The 16,056-nt window shown below is 53.5% G+C and overlaps 1 protein-coding gene across 1 annotated transcript in view; it reads right to left on the bottom strand.

Moving 5' to 3' along the window:
• Window positions 1-6,906: 6,906 nt before the first annotated feature.
• Window positions 6,907-16,056, bottom strand: part of PIRT (phosphoinositide interacting regulator of transient receptor potential channels) — a 55,542-nt gene continuing 46,392 nt past the window's right edge. The window contains exon 2 of the mRNA XM_048965518.1: window positions 6,907-7,329. Within this exon, the coding sequence (XP_048821475.1) occupies window positions 6,907-7,329 (423 nt within the window). The remainder of the gene's footprint in view (window positions 7,330-16,056) is intronic.

Raw genomic sequence — 16,056 nt, 5'->3', positions numbered from 1 at the left:
GGTGTTCCTCCTGCAGCACGGCTATCTCTAGCAGGTCCAGTTCCCCCAAACCAGCAAAGCACCCCTGTGTGTGACACCCGTGGTACCTTTCCCTGGTGTCCATGTGGGCCGACGATGCTCGGGGAACCTGTCTTTGTGGATGCTCTTCACCAATGGAACGATGCTCTGCAGCTTCCCAGCTGGCGAGATAGCTCCTCCAAATGTAAGTTCCCATTTCAGTGCTGAGGGTCAATTAAAACCCAGCTCCCTATAGGGGATCTCGATGTTGAACGTGTACCAGAAGACCCAGAAGAGAAGACTGAAGGCAAGCAGCAGCGCTCCCAAGTAAATAAAGAAGTCCCAGTAGCTGAGAGAAGCGAGCAGCCCCACGAGGAGCAGGACCAGCCCCAGCACGTCGCACAGCAGGGCCAGCAGCAGCACCCCACCACAGCGCCCAGCCAATGCACGCAGGGCCATGCTGCAGCCCCAGCGCCAGCATCCCTCCCCGCCTGTGGCAGGAGGAAGTACAAATGTCACAACACACCTTGCAGAACAATCGGGAGGCAGCACGACACTGCTTTAACCATTTCATGGCCCCGCCGTCGCTGCCTCTGCTTCTTCCACAGCAGGGCACGGGGCTTCCCTTTCTTTATTAGGAAACTGAGACATGGGACTTTTTCTGGAGTGTCAAAATGCACCTCCCTTGCAACCCCTCCCAAAAGCAGGTCTTGCTGGAAAGCCAGCAATCGCACAGCCCGTGCCATCGCCCATCCCTAGAATGGGAACTGTCAGGTCAGTGGTGAATCACTACAGAAGGTGGGACTTCCCAGAGCTTGTCCATGAGCAGCTTGGTGGGATGCCGGGCTGATGCTCTCTGCTCCCCAGTTGCCATGTGATGCTGGGGACATCCTTCCTCTCCAGCCAGCACATGATGGCAAAAAGAGCAATCTGGGGGTGATGGAAGCCTCTGGGAGCCCCTGGCCAGAGGTGGCCTCTGTGGGCCGACAGCCACCTGCTGTGGTATCTGCATGCTGAGCTGCACCGCCTCGGGGCAAGAGCAAGGCTGGCACTGGGGACAGGGTGATGGCTGATGGCTGGAGTTGGGCACCATGTTTGCTACATAGGTGCTAAAAGCCACTGGGCTCCTGCCTGCCACACCTACATGCATCACAGAGCACGTCCCCATCAGCCTCTCCCCCCTTACCCAGGCTGCTGCATGTAGGTACTGTAGGCAGCATTGTGCTAATGGCAGTGTGAGCTGCTCCATCCCAAAATCACAGCTCTGCAGGCAGAAAATTTTTTCCTCCCCACATCTCAGAACAATGAAGGCTTTTGAATATGCAAATGAAAAACTGATCTCTTCTTTGTGCATTCTGCTCTTCCAAGGCCTTGGGGAGGAGCTGCTGTTTGTCATCCCAGGACCTGTCAGCAGTGGGCTGGAGCACAGCAGCTTGCAGGACCTGGCCACCCCCTAACAGAATCCTTGTTCTGTGGTCTTCTTTCAATAGACTACAGTGACAGTGGAGATGGATGGAGGTGGTTTGTGGCTCTTAACTCCTTTGTTCCACTGCATTTGCATGAACACGCTGGAGGGCTAGTGTTGATGCTGCTGGAGATACTGGTCACAGTTTTACTGATGAGACTGAGCCCTGTTACTTTCTGAAGACTGGGATTTTTGCTTTGTCTTCCTTTCCCACAGAAACATCCAGCTCCTCTTTCATTTGCCTACTTATCTATCTATTCATTTTTCATCCAAGGTCATTTTCTTCTGTTCCCTGGATTTCAGAGAGCCCTTCCATATTCTATTAAGCAGTTTTCATTATCCCTCTTAATGCACCAAGACTTCTCTGCCCCTTCTAGCCTGACTTTCTCCAGTCTCTGATGCCCACAGACATCCGCCAGGTGGGACACCGTGCATTGCATCCTCCAAAGCAAACAGCTCAGGTGGAGGTGGGACTGATGTAAGGAGCTGGAGTCAGCCCTGGCCTGCCCAGCCCCATGCATTGAAAAGCTGTGCCACCTCAATCCCATCAGGCCAGAAAGAGTTCTTTTGGGCTGCGTTTCATGGAAGTTAGAGCAAGAAACCAAGCTGGCAATGGCAGCTCCCTGTTTTCCCCCAGGTTTGATGTTGCATGGCACTTTGTTGGATGCTAGAAGCCCATCTGGGATTTGCCCTGTGGGAAATGTTCTCATCCGGGTGCAGCTCCGTGGTGCTGAGCTCTACCAGTGCGTGAGAGCAGCGATCTGCCTGCGATAGCGCTCACGGAAACGCGACACATGAAATAAAATCACTCCCCCAGGCTGGGAAGGAACCCAGAGGTTTCCAGAAGTTCATTCACCTCCAATTATCAGCTAAGAAAACTGCAGTCATCTGCATTTCATTCCCCAAGATATTGAAAAACAAATAAATAAAATCAAGCAGAGAGCACTGCCTACCTCTTCTGCCTTTTTCTAGCCCAGTTGTGCTGCAGTTGGAGGGATGATGTTAGCAGAGCATGCTCCCGGAGGTGGCCCTGTACAGGTTTGCAGAAGTATGCAGCAAGAGTGAACCAGTTCTCCAAAGGGAACAATGAGTGCACGTCCCTCAGTTACACATGAGCTGGGCGCAGCTGGAACGTGAGCAGATGAATGGAAGCACTCTGACAAAATCTTGGGCTAGCAGGTGTCAGTCAATATTTATTTAACTGCAAAGTCGGGAGGCAAATCCTTAAAACAGGGCACGGAGTGGCTGCTTTCCCCAGGGCAAAGCCCTGTAGTGGGTTCAGCAGGTGAGAGCTGGCTCAGACCTGAACCTGCACTGAGAGCAGCTGCAGGGACGGTTTCCAGACTCAAGTTCTCATGTCTCACCCTGCTTCCTACTTTTACAGCCTTGGGGGGCTGACCGTGGTTTTTCTGTCTGCACCCAGCAGGGACTTTCCGAGCTCTCTTCACCTCTGCAAACATTTGTCCTTCCCATATCTGTGCTCAGCTTTATAGCAAAGGAAATGAAGGCACTTTCTAATAAAACATTTCCTTGCACCCAAAAGGCAGGCACTGGCTGGGCTGCAGCCAAACCCAGGCAAAACCTCCAAGGACTTTGCCCAGCATCAGTGACACTGGCCAATTCTGCACAGGAGGTGAGAGGAGAGGAACAGAAGAGGGGAAAACCTTCTGGCACAAGCCAAGCTCTTTTCCATGGGCACGGAGAGCACAGACTGCTCCATGGACCACAAAACCATGCACCCACAGCCCTGACTCCCGCTGACTGAGTCTCTCCATCCCAGTTTCTTCAGGAAATAGTTTTCTATTGCCACTTCCCACCTGCTTGCAGGGCAGAGCTGCACGGTGCCCCCCACAGACCTTCGGGGCCTTCTGTGGGGCACTGTTACCTATGGGATGGGGCGAGGATGGAGGAGCTGAATTTCTCCATCAGCCTCTGCGGAGCCCTGCAGTCCAGCACAGCCACAGCACTGCCTGCCCCGGGGGAGCACGAAGCCCCGCCCACTCACACAGCAGACCACGCCCACAACCACAAGCCCCTCCCATTTCTCAGAGCCACGCCCATTCCATTGACCCCGCCCCCTTCAAAGGCCCCTCCTCTCCTGGCTCTGTGCCCCACGTGTCTGACCACAGCTGATGGTGAGCCGTGCCCGCGGGGTGTTTGCTGTCGTTCAGGCTGAGTTATGGAAAATCAGATAAAAAGAGGAAAAATCCCAACTGCTGCTGCTGCTGGGGGCACACACGTGATAGGGCTGCATGGCATGGAATCCTCTGCTGCACTGAGCCAATGCCTGGACTGATGGGCTCTGCCATGTGTGGGTGAAATTTGGTTTGTGTTCACGCTGCTGAGGACTGAAATAAGAAAGATTTGGGGTTTTTATGGGGGGAGTTTCTGGGAGGTGACAGCTCAACCCAGTAGGATGCTGCCCTGCGGGGTGCTAAGAGGGGAGCACCTTGGGGAGCATCCCACCAGCTCCAGGCTCACAGTGCTGGGGTCACCCAGACACACTGGGGAACATTTCTCCTCTAAACTGTTCTGCAGACGTAGTGAATTTCATGATGGGTTTCCTGTTATTTTTATAGAGCATGGAAGCAGATCACATTGGACCTAGCTTTAATGAGAGTTGGTCAGGACTGCTGTTGTTGCCTGATCCAGTATTTTCTTCACAACATGTGTCTGGTTTCTTTATTCTGATCTGAAGCATCCCAGCGGGATTCAAACAGGCTGCAGGGGGAGAAGAGATGAGCACAGAGAGCAGCAAAGCTGTGCTTTGTGCATACGTGGGAACAGCCCAAAGGCACCAGAACTGTGTGTGCAGACCTAGGGTGCCTCAGCTGTGTGCTGCCCCAGCAGTGGCAGGAGGAGGTGCCCTGGGGATGGCCGTCTAACACGGTGCTGGATGCCCCCTTCTTTTTATCATCCCTTTAGGAATCTGCTGTCCTAACCCTGCTTTGAACCCAGAGGCAACTCCCATCTCTCAGCCTCCCAAGGCAGTGTGACACAGAGGTTCTCTGATCCCATGGCGCAGCACAGAGACAAGATTTCTCTCCTCAGAGGCCCTGTGATGTTGGCTGGGCTGTGTCAGGGCATGCACTTGGTGTCAGCTTCCAGTGAAGCCTTTGTGAACAACATTTCCCAGTGCTGGGACTGATTTGCACTGCACACATAAATGCAGATCCCACCCAGCCTCTGGGTATCACTCAGGCATTGATCACTCATACAGTGGAGTGTTCCCACCCTCCTGCTGGGCTTCTGTCTGCACCTTCAGCTTCAGCCTGATAATCCAGCTCTGCCTTCAATTACTATTTACCTCTCTGACCCCTACAGCTCAGACAAGCAGACCCAAGCTCTGCTGACCCCTGCCTGGGCTGTTGCCCTAATCTTCATCTGTGCAGTCTTCATCCCCTGCTGACAAGAAGTTGTGCCACCTTCGCATGCAGGGTCCTGGGTGGGTCCCTGGGCAGACCCCAGCACAGAGCCCCAGGCCAACCCACGGCCTCAGCCCTCCTGGTCTGCCTCCTGTCACACCCCAGGGACAGCCAGCTCCCCTCCTGCAGCAGGCACGAAGCACAACAGCAGCAAGTTGAAACCCTTGAGATATTTCTGCTTTAATTAAACCAAATATTCTTGTTACAAATAACCAGCATGGAATCCTGTTACATTTCTGATCTCAGTGACTCCTTATCCCATTGATACTTCACCAGTTGTCTCCTTGGTTATAAGATGTGCAGTACAGGACCCCACTCTGTGTCCCCATCCCTCATACTGCTCTGTGATTTCTTCCATGCCAGCCCTGCTGCTCACCTGCTTTTCTGGCTGCATTCATCCTTGGGCAGAAGCTTGGGGTGAGCCTGTGCCCACTGCAGCTGAATCAATAGAGAACTAGCATGGTGCCAAGCCAGCACCGAAAATAACAGCAGAGCACAGCTCAGAGGGATGAATGACTGAGGAGCAGGAGGAGGTTTGCTGGGTCTGCTGCCAGACCACGCACCTCCAACAACCCGTTCACCAGCTGGCACCAGCGGGGGACACGTGTGCACTGCATGGAAACACAACTCGGGGCACAGCCAAGCTGGGTCAGCAGGATGTGTTCCTCGAGCACGTGCATCTCGTGCTAGCTGTGGGCCAGAAGCTGCCTCTGCTGCTCCCCATCATACAGGGGAGTCAACATACCGCCAACCTTACTCCCATCCCAGGGGGAGCATCATGAGGCTTTGAGCTGTGGGCTCTTTGGGCCATATCTGCAGACCAATCTCTGCTTTCAGTGGGTCTTCTGGTGTTATCCGGAGCTCCCAGCATGTCTGTGGTGGCAGTTCCTGAGGGATGTGGCATCCAAATCAACAGGAAGTTGTTCTGTGCTGATGTCCACTGTCCAAATGCAGAGCAGGGTATTGCAGAGCTGCTGTACGCCTTTACCAACCTGTCTTCATTCCCAGGAATGTCCCACTGCTTTAAGGGGGTGATCCATGGGAGGGGGTGGAAATGCTGCATGGAGGTGCAGGTGGGGTCTCCTCTCCTGTGCCCCTTTTCTGCCTCTGATCAGCATCAAACCATGTCCTGCCCAGCCCTGGAGCTGGGTTCTCACCTGCATGGGGCTCCAGGCACTCAGCCACAGCTTGCTGGGCTGAGGTCTTCCCAGGTGGGATGCTGTGGGAGGTGAGCTGGATCTGAAAAATCAGAGTCCCACTCAGAATTAGAGGCAGAATATCATGTGCCCAATTATATTAACCCAGGTTTTGTTGTCCAGACAGAGTGGTTTTTCAGACTGGGAATTTTCATTTCAGGAGAAGCTGTGTGAGTGCTGCACCCTGAGCACAGAGTGAGCTCCAGCCCACAGCCATTCTGCTCAGCTGCCATAGCAGATCTGCGCTGAGGAATTCCCAGCCATGGACCCCACGTTTGATCTTCCCAAGCTTTGGTGACATGTGTTGCCCATCCTGGTGGTCTCTGCTGTGAAGGGATCTGGGACCACACTGTCCTGCTGCCCCTCTCTGTAACTCTGGAGATACCTCCTTGGACATCCCATTTTCCAGATGTGAAGTCCAGTGCTCACAGCAGCTTTACCCACACCGTGGTAGGTTGGCTCCTCTCCACTGCTGTGCCCTACAAAAGCTGCTGACGGAGGCTGCCAGAAGCTCTGCTTTCCCCTTCCTGTGTTGGTTTGGCCATTGCATGGCACATGTGGGGTTGGCCATTGCACAGCATGTGTTGGGTTGGCCATTGCATGGTGAGGTGATGCGGGGCACTGGGCTCACCATCAAGTCCTTATCTCTTTTTTTCTGAGGTTCCCTGGGCAAAATACGAAGTTCACTTTCATGCTGGGGATGGTACAGCATGTCCTGTCTTATAGGGAAGGGACTGGGATGAATTCCTCTAGGAGAGTACACGAGAACGCTTCTTTTTATGGCTAACACAAGGAGTGGGGTGGGGGCCTTCCTGGGAGGTGCTCAGCGGTTGAAGAAGAAGGACCTGAGGCTCTGCAGGAAGTGTGACTTCTGCCTCTGCTTCTGCTTCTTGCGGATGATGGGGATCCAGACGAGGCCGCAGACAAGGAGCATCAGTCCCATGGACAGGAACGCGGGGCCACACATTTTGTACACATTCCTGTTCTTGATTTCAAAGCACGACAAGGTGGTAATGACTGTTCCGAAGAGGAAGATGGCAGCTCCGACGGACATGACGATGATGGGCTTGTGGTAGATGTCCCACTTGCTCCTGGAGGTATTGGTCCAGACAGACTCGCTGCGGGAGCTGATGCACAGCGTGCTGGCTGTGTTGCTGGTCAGCAGCTCCTTGGATGGGGGGGACTTCAGGCTCCCATTAGGGCTCTGGGGGGGATTTTCCATAACAGCGGGATCTGAGGAGGAGACCTAGGGTGGACAGAAGAAAAAGGAGCAGAGGACTGGTGCTGGAGGATGGACTGAGTGCTGTCCATCTAGTCATCAATGAGTGCATGCCCTTGGCCAAGTTAAAGATTGGAGAAAGCTTGGTGCTGTGCTGCAGGGAGAGAAGAGCACCACACCTATATGAGCAGCACATTTAAGGACAGGCGACTGGATCCTGCAGGGAGGAGGGCTGCCTGCCTGTTGTGGGACTCCCACTGCCCACCCCACCCCTAACCTTAACACCTGCCCTGGGGCAGGTCCCTTCCTTAGAGCTTCTTTACCCAGAGGTGATGAGGTCCTGGCACTGCTGCCCAGAGCTGTGGATGCCACATCTCTGGAGGTGCCCAAGGCCATGGGTGGCCCCTGGGCAGCCTGAACTGGCTTGGGGGAAGGGGAAACAGCCCACAGCAGGGGTGGGTCTGGGAAGGCTGCAGAAGGAATCAGCTCATGCCAAACGCTGTGCTGTGCTTTGCAGTGCTGGGGTCAGCCCTGCAGCTCTCTCAGGAGCCCTGCCCCTGCATTAGATTTTCACCTACTTGAGGAGGAAATGCATTTTCCCAGAAACAGCATGACTTTAGCATGGGGAAATCATTATGATAAATGGGAAATGCAGTGCATTATGTTAACCACCGTTTCATCGGAGCAGGGGAAAGCAGGACGTGGAGCTGGCAGGGAGGCCCGCAGGGTCCAGCGTGCTGCAGGGCTGGGCATGCTGAGCTCAGCTCTAAGCACGGTGCAGGCTGTGAGCCCGATGCTCATCCAGGGCAGTTCATCCAAAACCCTGCCCAGGCCCTCAGGCACAGCAGTCTGAGAGCTCGCTCCCAGGAACACGTGCACCATGGGTGCTGTCACACTGGGTTTGCAGGTTTGCACCCTGCTTTGCTATGGTGAGGTGCAGAGGAGATGAGTCCAGAGCCTGGTGCCTCCAGCCTATTTTTTGCTGCTGCTGCTTTATGCTAAGGCTTGCACCACGTCGATGCAGGCATGCACAGCCACAAAACTGCTCCAGAGCTGAGGTCCTAATGATCCCTACCTGGGCCATTACAGCAGGTAATCCCTAGCTGAGCTGTGCTGTGCCCACCCCAAGGTGCTGACACCTCTCATTCCTTTCACCCATGTTCCTTTCCCAGGTTTGTGGTTTATTCTGATGTAATTTTTTCTGTTTACTCCCACTACTGAAACACTCAAGCACTGCTGCAGAAATGCAGACCTGGTGGCACTGACATATTTTGTGCCATTTCAGATTTGCAAAAATTGGACCAACAAACAAAAAATAAAAGCAGAGCTCAGTGCTTGTATCCCTCCCATCTGCAGCTCTCCCCTACCCTTTCAAACCAGGAGAGGTGGGGCAGAGCAGGGCACTCTTCCTGCCATCCTGATCTGCTATGGCCTCTGGTGACTCCCAAGATTTCCTCCTTCACAGTCATGGCATTTCTTGTCTTTCTCTTATTCTAGCATCCATTGTGGAGAGTTTTTATGTTCAAGCCACTCTATGATTTTAATTCACTCAGCCCTGTTGTGCTGCCCAGGTCCTTGCCTGCAGCCCCAGCACTGTGCCCAGCTCCCAGCTCCTACTCATCAATGCTCTGCTTACCATTGGGATACACTGAGCCCTGCAGAGCGCCTTCCTCTCCACTTTGCAGAGATATAATGGTGGGCTCCTGCAGAAACCTTGCTCTTCCCTCCAGGCTTACATTTGCACTAGTCTGGATTTGTTTTTCCCTTTTATTTTCTGGCATAACCATTCCTCTCACCACAATTTTCAGATGCTGATCATTTTTATAGCACTTTGCATGAGGTGCTGTGTAGTTCCCTTCTGTTTGCTCAAGAAAGGTTTCACTCTCTACACGTGGCCAGGAGTTTGGTTGCAAGCTCTGCATGTGTCTGCAGCTCTTGGGAGAGCTAATGTGATTTCAGCTCCTGCTCTGCCCATACTCCATCCCTAATTCATCCCAGATGTGCTCACATTGGAAGATGCGTGATGCTCGTACTGAGCAGCCCAGCAGGATAATGCTATCAGGTTTCTCCCACATTTTGAATAATTATTGTTGTAAGGAGAGCATCCGCAGATGACCATTTGCTGCCTTGCAAATGCCTCCAGAGCACATCTCAGATATCATGGCTGGCTACTGCTGCCCCAGCTCCTGCAAGCACTGCTCATACCGGGGTCTTTCTCCATCCCTGACAGAAGGAGGAGTGATGCTTTCTCCCTTTTTGCTCTCCCAGTGCTTTGCACGCTGATGTTTGAGAATCCCATTTGCTGAGGACGCCAATAAATCTGGCTACAAGTGATTTAATTTTCCTGCCCATCTCTGTGTTCACACCGGGGCAGCTCTCTGTCCAGAGCTCTCTCTCTGTCTGCTCTGTCTTTTGCCACAGAGGCCAAAAATCCTTGTGACACCTCCGAGTCTGAGAGCAGCAGATGAGCAGCCAGGACCTGGGGTGCCACAGCCAACCTGCAGATATGGACTGAGCCCCTTGGAAGACCCAGGGACATGCTAAGGCTGGATCTAGTCCCACAAGTCCCCAGCCTGTCCATCTCCTTTTCCCATGGGGAAACAGCTCTGATTCTTCAGGAGCTTCTTACACATTGCTCTTATCTCAATACCTAACTGCTGCCCCTGTTCCCTCTGAGAACAGCAGAGCATCCCCAGCCCAGCCAAGGACATTTTTGGGGCATGGCTTTTCCTGATGTCCTGGGGTGCCTCAGTCTGACTCTTGGCTGTGCCCTCTCTACAGGACCCCCCAAGGGACAATTGTGGGACCACAGTTGTCCCATTCTTTGCTGGGACAAGGGACCAGATGCTCCGGAGAGTCCATGTGGGATGGTGGGTGGTTGGTGGGAAGGAGGCTGCGTGGACAGGTACATGCAAGCTCTTAGCAGAAACTTGTCAAGATGCCATGCCTCAGCCAAATTTAATTCAGCGTCTATCAATCAGGTTCAAAAGTAATCAAGAGAGCCGTGCATATCTGTGAGCCAGCATCCCCAGGGCCCTCTCAAAATGAGGACGGTGAGCAGTGCGAGACCCCCATGGCCAGGGGGGCTGAGGAGCACCCAGCAGAGAGGCAGGTGGGGGTCACACAGGGGACCTGGGGGGACCGAGCGCCAACTCACCATGCTGAGCTCTGCTTCTGTCTGGCTGCACCGAGCATCCCCCGACGCACAGAAAAAGCAGCAGGGAGCTCAGGGTGCTCCACTTCCCATGGGTCAGCACAGAGAGGGACAGATCCCGTTGGGCTCAGCAGGCTCTGCTCTGGGAGGAGATGGAGGTGTGTCAGCACAAAGCACCCTACAGCCCCATCCTCCCTCCTGCCCTTCCTGTACCTCACCATGGCTGGTGTTGGCCCTGTGGACAGGCTGGCTCTGCTCTGAGAACAGGGCTGGGGGAACGAGGCTTGGTGGCAGGGGATTGTACACCTCCTCCAAGCCCCACCACATCCAGGATGTAAGCCAAGCTGGAGCCAGTGTCCATTTGCTGGTGTGGTGGAGCCGGGTTGGGCCCAACCTCCTGCATCCCTTGGGAGCAGTTTCTCAGCATCACCCGGAGTTTGGCTGGCCCCACCGATGTGCTCAGAGCCTTGATGAGCAAAGAGCACTCCTGAACCCCTTTTTGGGCTCAGCAAAAGGATGACCCCCACCCTTATTACGCTGCATCTGCCACCCCAGAACCAAACCCTTGGAAATCCATCCTACTTACATGGGGAGGGCGGACGATGGCTGCCCACCACCAACGGTGGCACAGATGGAACGGCTGCAGCAGGGCACCCTGCCCTCCTCACCCAGGCTCGCCTTCAGCCCTGCAGCCCTCTGAATGTTGTCTACTGGGCTCTGTTGAGTCTAATGAACGGTGGAGCATATCCCAGCTCTGATGAGCTCACCAGCCCATCAGGATATTGGTTAACTCTTTGTTTCCCCGCCTTGGGCTCTGACTTATAGGCAGCTTGCCTGCAGGGTTTGCTAAAAGGCCGCAGCTTGGAGGCAGTCCAGTGGCAGGAGGAGCAGGGTGGGACAGTTGCTGGAGCAGGGCTGCTGGGGATGCTGCCCCAGGCTTTGAGCACCAGCAAGTCCCTACAGCTGCTCTGGGTTGTGGCTGCCTTGCTTCCAATCAGGGGATGGTAAGCAGTGTCTGCAAAACACTTGGAGGCTCCTTGCTGAGACATTTGATAGATGCAAGACATAAGCAGTTAGCTACTAATTAACATCCTGAACCCATTACTAGGAGAGGGAGAGAAGATGAATCCACGGATATACTTTAAAACCTTCTTACATCACTGTGAATCCACCTGCTGCAGGGAAAGGATCCAGCCTGACACAGGCACTGCTGGTGGCCAGGAGCCCTGATGGGGCTGTGGCCATCCCTCTGGGCTTTGGTTTGTTGCTGTAGTGGTACCCAGTGCTGCAGCAGGGACACAGGCAGGGAGCAGGGTGGGGTGTAACGGGTCAAGAAAATGCCACAGGGATTGACAGATCTTGTGTGGGCTGTGGGATGGGTGCAGAGCATCCCAGGGCAGTGCATGGGGCTGGAAGGAGAGGAGGAGGGCTCAGAAGGGCTGTGGGTGGATGCAGCTCAGTGGAGCATAGGGAATTCAGGAAGGAAAATCAGGGAGTGTCTGGAAAAGTGAGGTCCCTCAGCTTGGCTCTGTGCAGACCTTTGGCCAGACGTGTTGGGTTTGGACCTCATCAGCAAGGGACAGTGGGCTCACAGACCAGGGCAAAGGTGAGATGAGCTCAGCATCCCTGTCCTTCAGGACTGTCCACATCTCTTGATGGGAGGTGTGTGCGTGTTAGCTGAGCATGAGGGCCAAGCCCTGGGGGATGAGATGATTCCACTGCCCTTTAATCTGAGAGCCAGCATCCAGAGTAGCCTGGTATTTTGGGAGCAATAGATGTTGAAAACGCTCTTTAGAACTGGGAGGGATTTGGATTTCCTAGTCCAGATTCAAGGGAGTAGATTATTTGTTTTAAAGAAGCAGTTAGGGGAAAAGAAAAAAAAAAAAAAAAAAAGAGATGAGAAATCTTCATGTTACCCCTCTGCTGAGATTAATTCCCCACTCTGCTCCTGCACCAGCTCCAGGCTGACCAGAACTGGTCCTTCCCCCTGGGAGCATCCAGCCTTGTGCTTCAGCCCTCTCCCATCATGTGCCCCATTTCATTTCAGCTCCCCCACATTCACCCCATACTCTGCAGAACCTCTGGTTCCTGCACCGACCCGTGGTGATGGGGCAGGCGGGGGCACAGTGCCAGGCTCCGGGGAAGGGTCACAACCAGAACACGGGGCCCCTTTTTGTCAAAGTAATTTGGCCAGGACACTGAGGCTGAGAGAGGATGTGCCCCCAGGTATGTCTGTGTGATGGGGAACATCTCAGTGAGTCATCTGGGAATGAAGTGAGACGCTGCTTTGCCCCTCATGAAGATGCTGGGGGAGAAAACCAGCCCTGGGTGGGACCCCAGGAAGGACCCCTCCCATGGGAGCCCATCCAATCCGGGTCCCATCTCACAGCCCCACACTCGGAGCGGGTTGACCTGGCCGTCACTCAATTCTCCGTCCGTGGGCTCCTGCTGCCACCTCGTGGGGCTGAGGGATGGAGGGACTCCGTGCGGCCTTCCAGCCAGAAAGGAAAATAATAATAATGAATAAACATATATATGTGTGTAGATATATACATATATCTATCCAAAACAAGCAGTGCCCAGCAGACCACACAGTGACCAATACCAGCCAGTCCCTGAGCAGCAGCAGCAGCAGCTCCCTCCTCCCCACCCTGACACGTACTGTTCAGCATGACATGACATGCCATTCAATACCCTTTTGGCCTTTTTGGCTCAGCTGTTCTGGCTTTTCCCCCTCCCAGCAACTTGTGCATCCACAGCTCCTGGCTGGCAGGACAGCACAAGGAGCTGTAAAGTCCTTGGCTTAGTGTAAGCACTGCTCAGCAACAGTTCAAGCAGTGGTGTGTTATCAACGTTGTTTTTTACTCCTAAATTTAAAACACAGCATCATACCAGCTAAAATTAACTCTCTGTGGCTCTCTCTGTGTGTAGCCCTGTGGGGTGATGTCACCTTGGGTGCATTGTGTTCCCTGTTTGACTTCTCCTTGGTGAAAGAGGAATGAGGATTTCATTCAACTGTCAGTGCCTTTGGGTGATGAGATGTGGTCACCAAACCATGCAGTGACAGCAAATAAAAGCATGGGGCCCAACTCAACTCCTGGTCAGGACAGATCCCATTGACCCCCAGCCATTGTATTCCAAATGAACATGTGCTTGGGTCAGGGCTGGCATACTGAGCCTATTGACCTGTTCCTGGCTGGGATGGAGACAATGTGCAGCCACAAGTGGTATGTTCAGATAGACCCAAGCAGTTAGGCAACTTCAGAGGTGCTTGTCCCTGAAGGTGTTCAAGGCCAGGTTGGATGGGGCCTTGGGCAGCCTGCTCTGGTATTAAATGTGGAGGTTGGTGGCCCTACATGTGGCAGGGGGGTTGGAGATTCATGACCCTTGATGTCCTTTCCAACCTTGGCCATTCTGTGATTCTGTGATTGTGGTCACCTGCATTGCTCTGGGTTGGTGTGCTCAGCAGCACAATGATGGATGGTAGGATTGGATTGGATTGGGTAGGATAGGGTAGGATAGAGTAGGATAGGGTAGGATAGGACAGGACAGGACAGGACAGGACAGGACAGGACAGGGTAGGGTAGGGTAGGGTAGGGTGGGATAGGATACAAGACTGATGAGTCAGGAGATATCTAGCACTCCAGCAGTTAAGAACACACAGCAGAATCTCCTGTGTCTTGGAGGTGGCTGTGGACATGATGGCACAAAGGCCCTTGTATAACCTGACTGGGCAGCTCTGCTTTGCTGCACAGAGGCCGTTCCAGCCCTTTCCATCTCATGGTTCGATTTTTATCCTCTAGCTGGTGTGTGCTGGCGGCCAGGTCATCCCTTTTGCTCTACTGCTGGTGTTGCTGCTTGATGTAGAGCTCTGCATCAGCTCCTTGTGCCCTGAGAGGCTACATCCATTATAGCCACAGTGTGCCATGAGGATGGAGGGTCTCCCACAGCTCTCCTCTGTCCTTTCCCATGTCAGTTTGAACTCTCTGAAAGGCAGGTATGTCCTGGGCTCCTGAGGCCTCCATGGCACTAACTCATGGCCTAGAAAGTGGGCAAGGACATTCATTTCAGCAGAGAACAAGATAGGTCTCATGTCTGCCCCTCTCTCCAGCCAGGTCCCTGCTGGATAGCTTCTGTCTTTTTCCATCTCACTTCAAACAATCTTCATGCACCTTACTTAAACACCAGCAGCAAGGCTCTATGGTCTTTTCTCCAACTGGTGGTTTCCCAGGAGATCCTGTTGTCTGCACCAGAGTGAAGGAGTAGGAAAGTCCCTTTCCACCACTTCCTAAAGGAAGGCTGCATGGTTCTGCCATGCCCATGGAATGAACCTGCTTAGTGCTCTGTGCTTGAGGAGCTCTCTTACATTTCCTCCAATTTCCTGCCCTACATCCATGATCCTTTCTCACTCAAAGTCCACCTGTGGCCAGGGCAAACATGGAGTTGGTGTTTGAGGTCCATGGTGAAAGTCCTTTACAATTTTAGTGGAGTCAAGGGAAGCAAATAGGGAATAAAACAGATCCCTTCATCTTCAATAGCACCAGGGTGAGATGGGGATGACAGGAGTCCAAACCTCCTGTCCTAGCCTCAGGAACGTGAGTAGCATAGGAAGATCCATCCACAACACACTTTTCCCCAGAATCAGTGTCTACCCTCTAGGCAATGCTCCTGGGCTCCAGCAAGCCCACCCAGGGTTCTGCAAGACTCACAGAGACAGGTAGAAGGGATCTGTGAGCTGGGCTATGCATGATGCAGCTCAATTTCCCAACTTTGCCACAAATAATGTGAGAAATCTCTTTATTTGGTTTAAATAAATAAAGCCAATGCTCTTTCTCCATGGCAGAGAGCAGAGACCTGCACAGGAGGTGCCTGGACAGGGAAGGGGAAAGGAAAAGGGAAAGGCAAGGGGAAGGGGAAGGGGAAGGGGAAGGGGAAGGGGAAGGGGAAGGGGAAGGGAAAGGGAAAGGGAAAGGGAAAGGGAAAGGGAAAGGGAAAGGGAAAGGGAAAGGGAAAGGGAAAGGGAAAGTGAAGGGGAAGGGAAGCTGTTCTGCTTCCTGAATGTCCATTGCCCTCAGTTCCAGTGGGGCTGAAACCTCTCTGCCCATACCTCTGCCCTTGATGTGATGTCACTTTCCCATGTGCAGCTCATGGAGGAAGGGCTGCTACAGGTTATGGCCAGGCCAAGAAAACATCACACGTCTAGGGAACAGGAGGAAGCTTTTCTGGACCCTGCAGCAGTAGATGGTGCTGTTACCCTACCAGGATGCTGTGATTGCATCCTTGTGCAGAAGCAACTGAATTCCAAACTGGCATCTCAGGAGTGCTGTGTTCAGTACAGGACTCTGGCAGGAAAATCTGCCCTCCCCGAGAGCCTTTTTCAGACCCTCTTCCCCACTCCCCAGCAGTATAGCTGTCACAGCCTGTGATGCTGCAGACAGGTATCACTTCTACAGGGCTCTGCTTTCCAGGCTGAGACTCATACTATGTAAGCATCCCTATTCCCATGATTTCCAGGACACAGCATCCCTGTCCCCAGTATTTGCCTTGTGACAGATGGAGCTTGCATGGCCCAACAGGGGGTGACAAGTTAGCCCTGAGCA

Source organism: Lagopus muta, chromosome 18 (genome assembly GCF_023343835.1).
Source record: "Lagopus muta isolate bLagMut1 chromosome 18, bLagMut1 primary, whole genome shotgun sequence".
Taxonomy (NCBI): Eukaryota; Metazoa; Chordata; class Aves; order Galliformes; family Phasianidae; genus Lagopus; species Lagopus muta.
The sequence above is the reverse complement of the archived record's forward strand: the minus strand, read 5'-3'. Positions and strand labels throughout refer to the sequence as shown.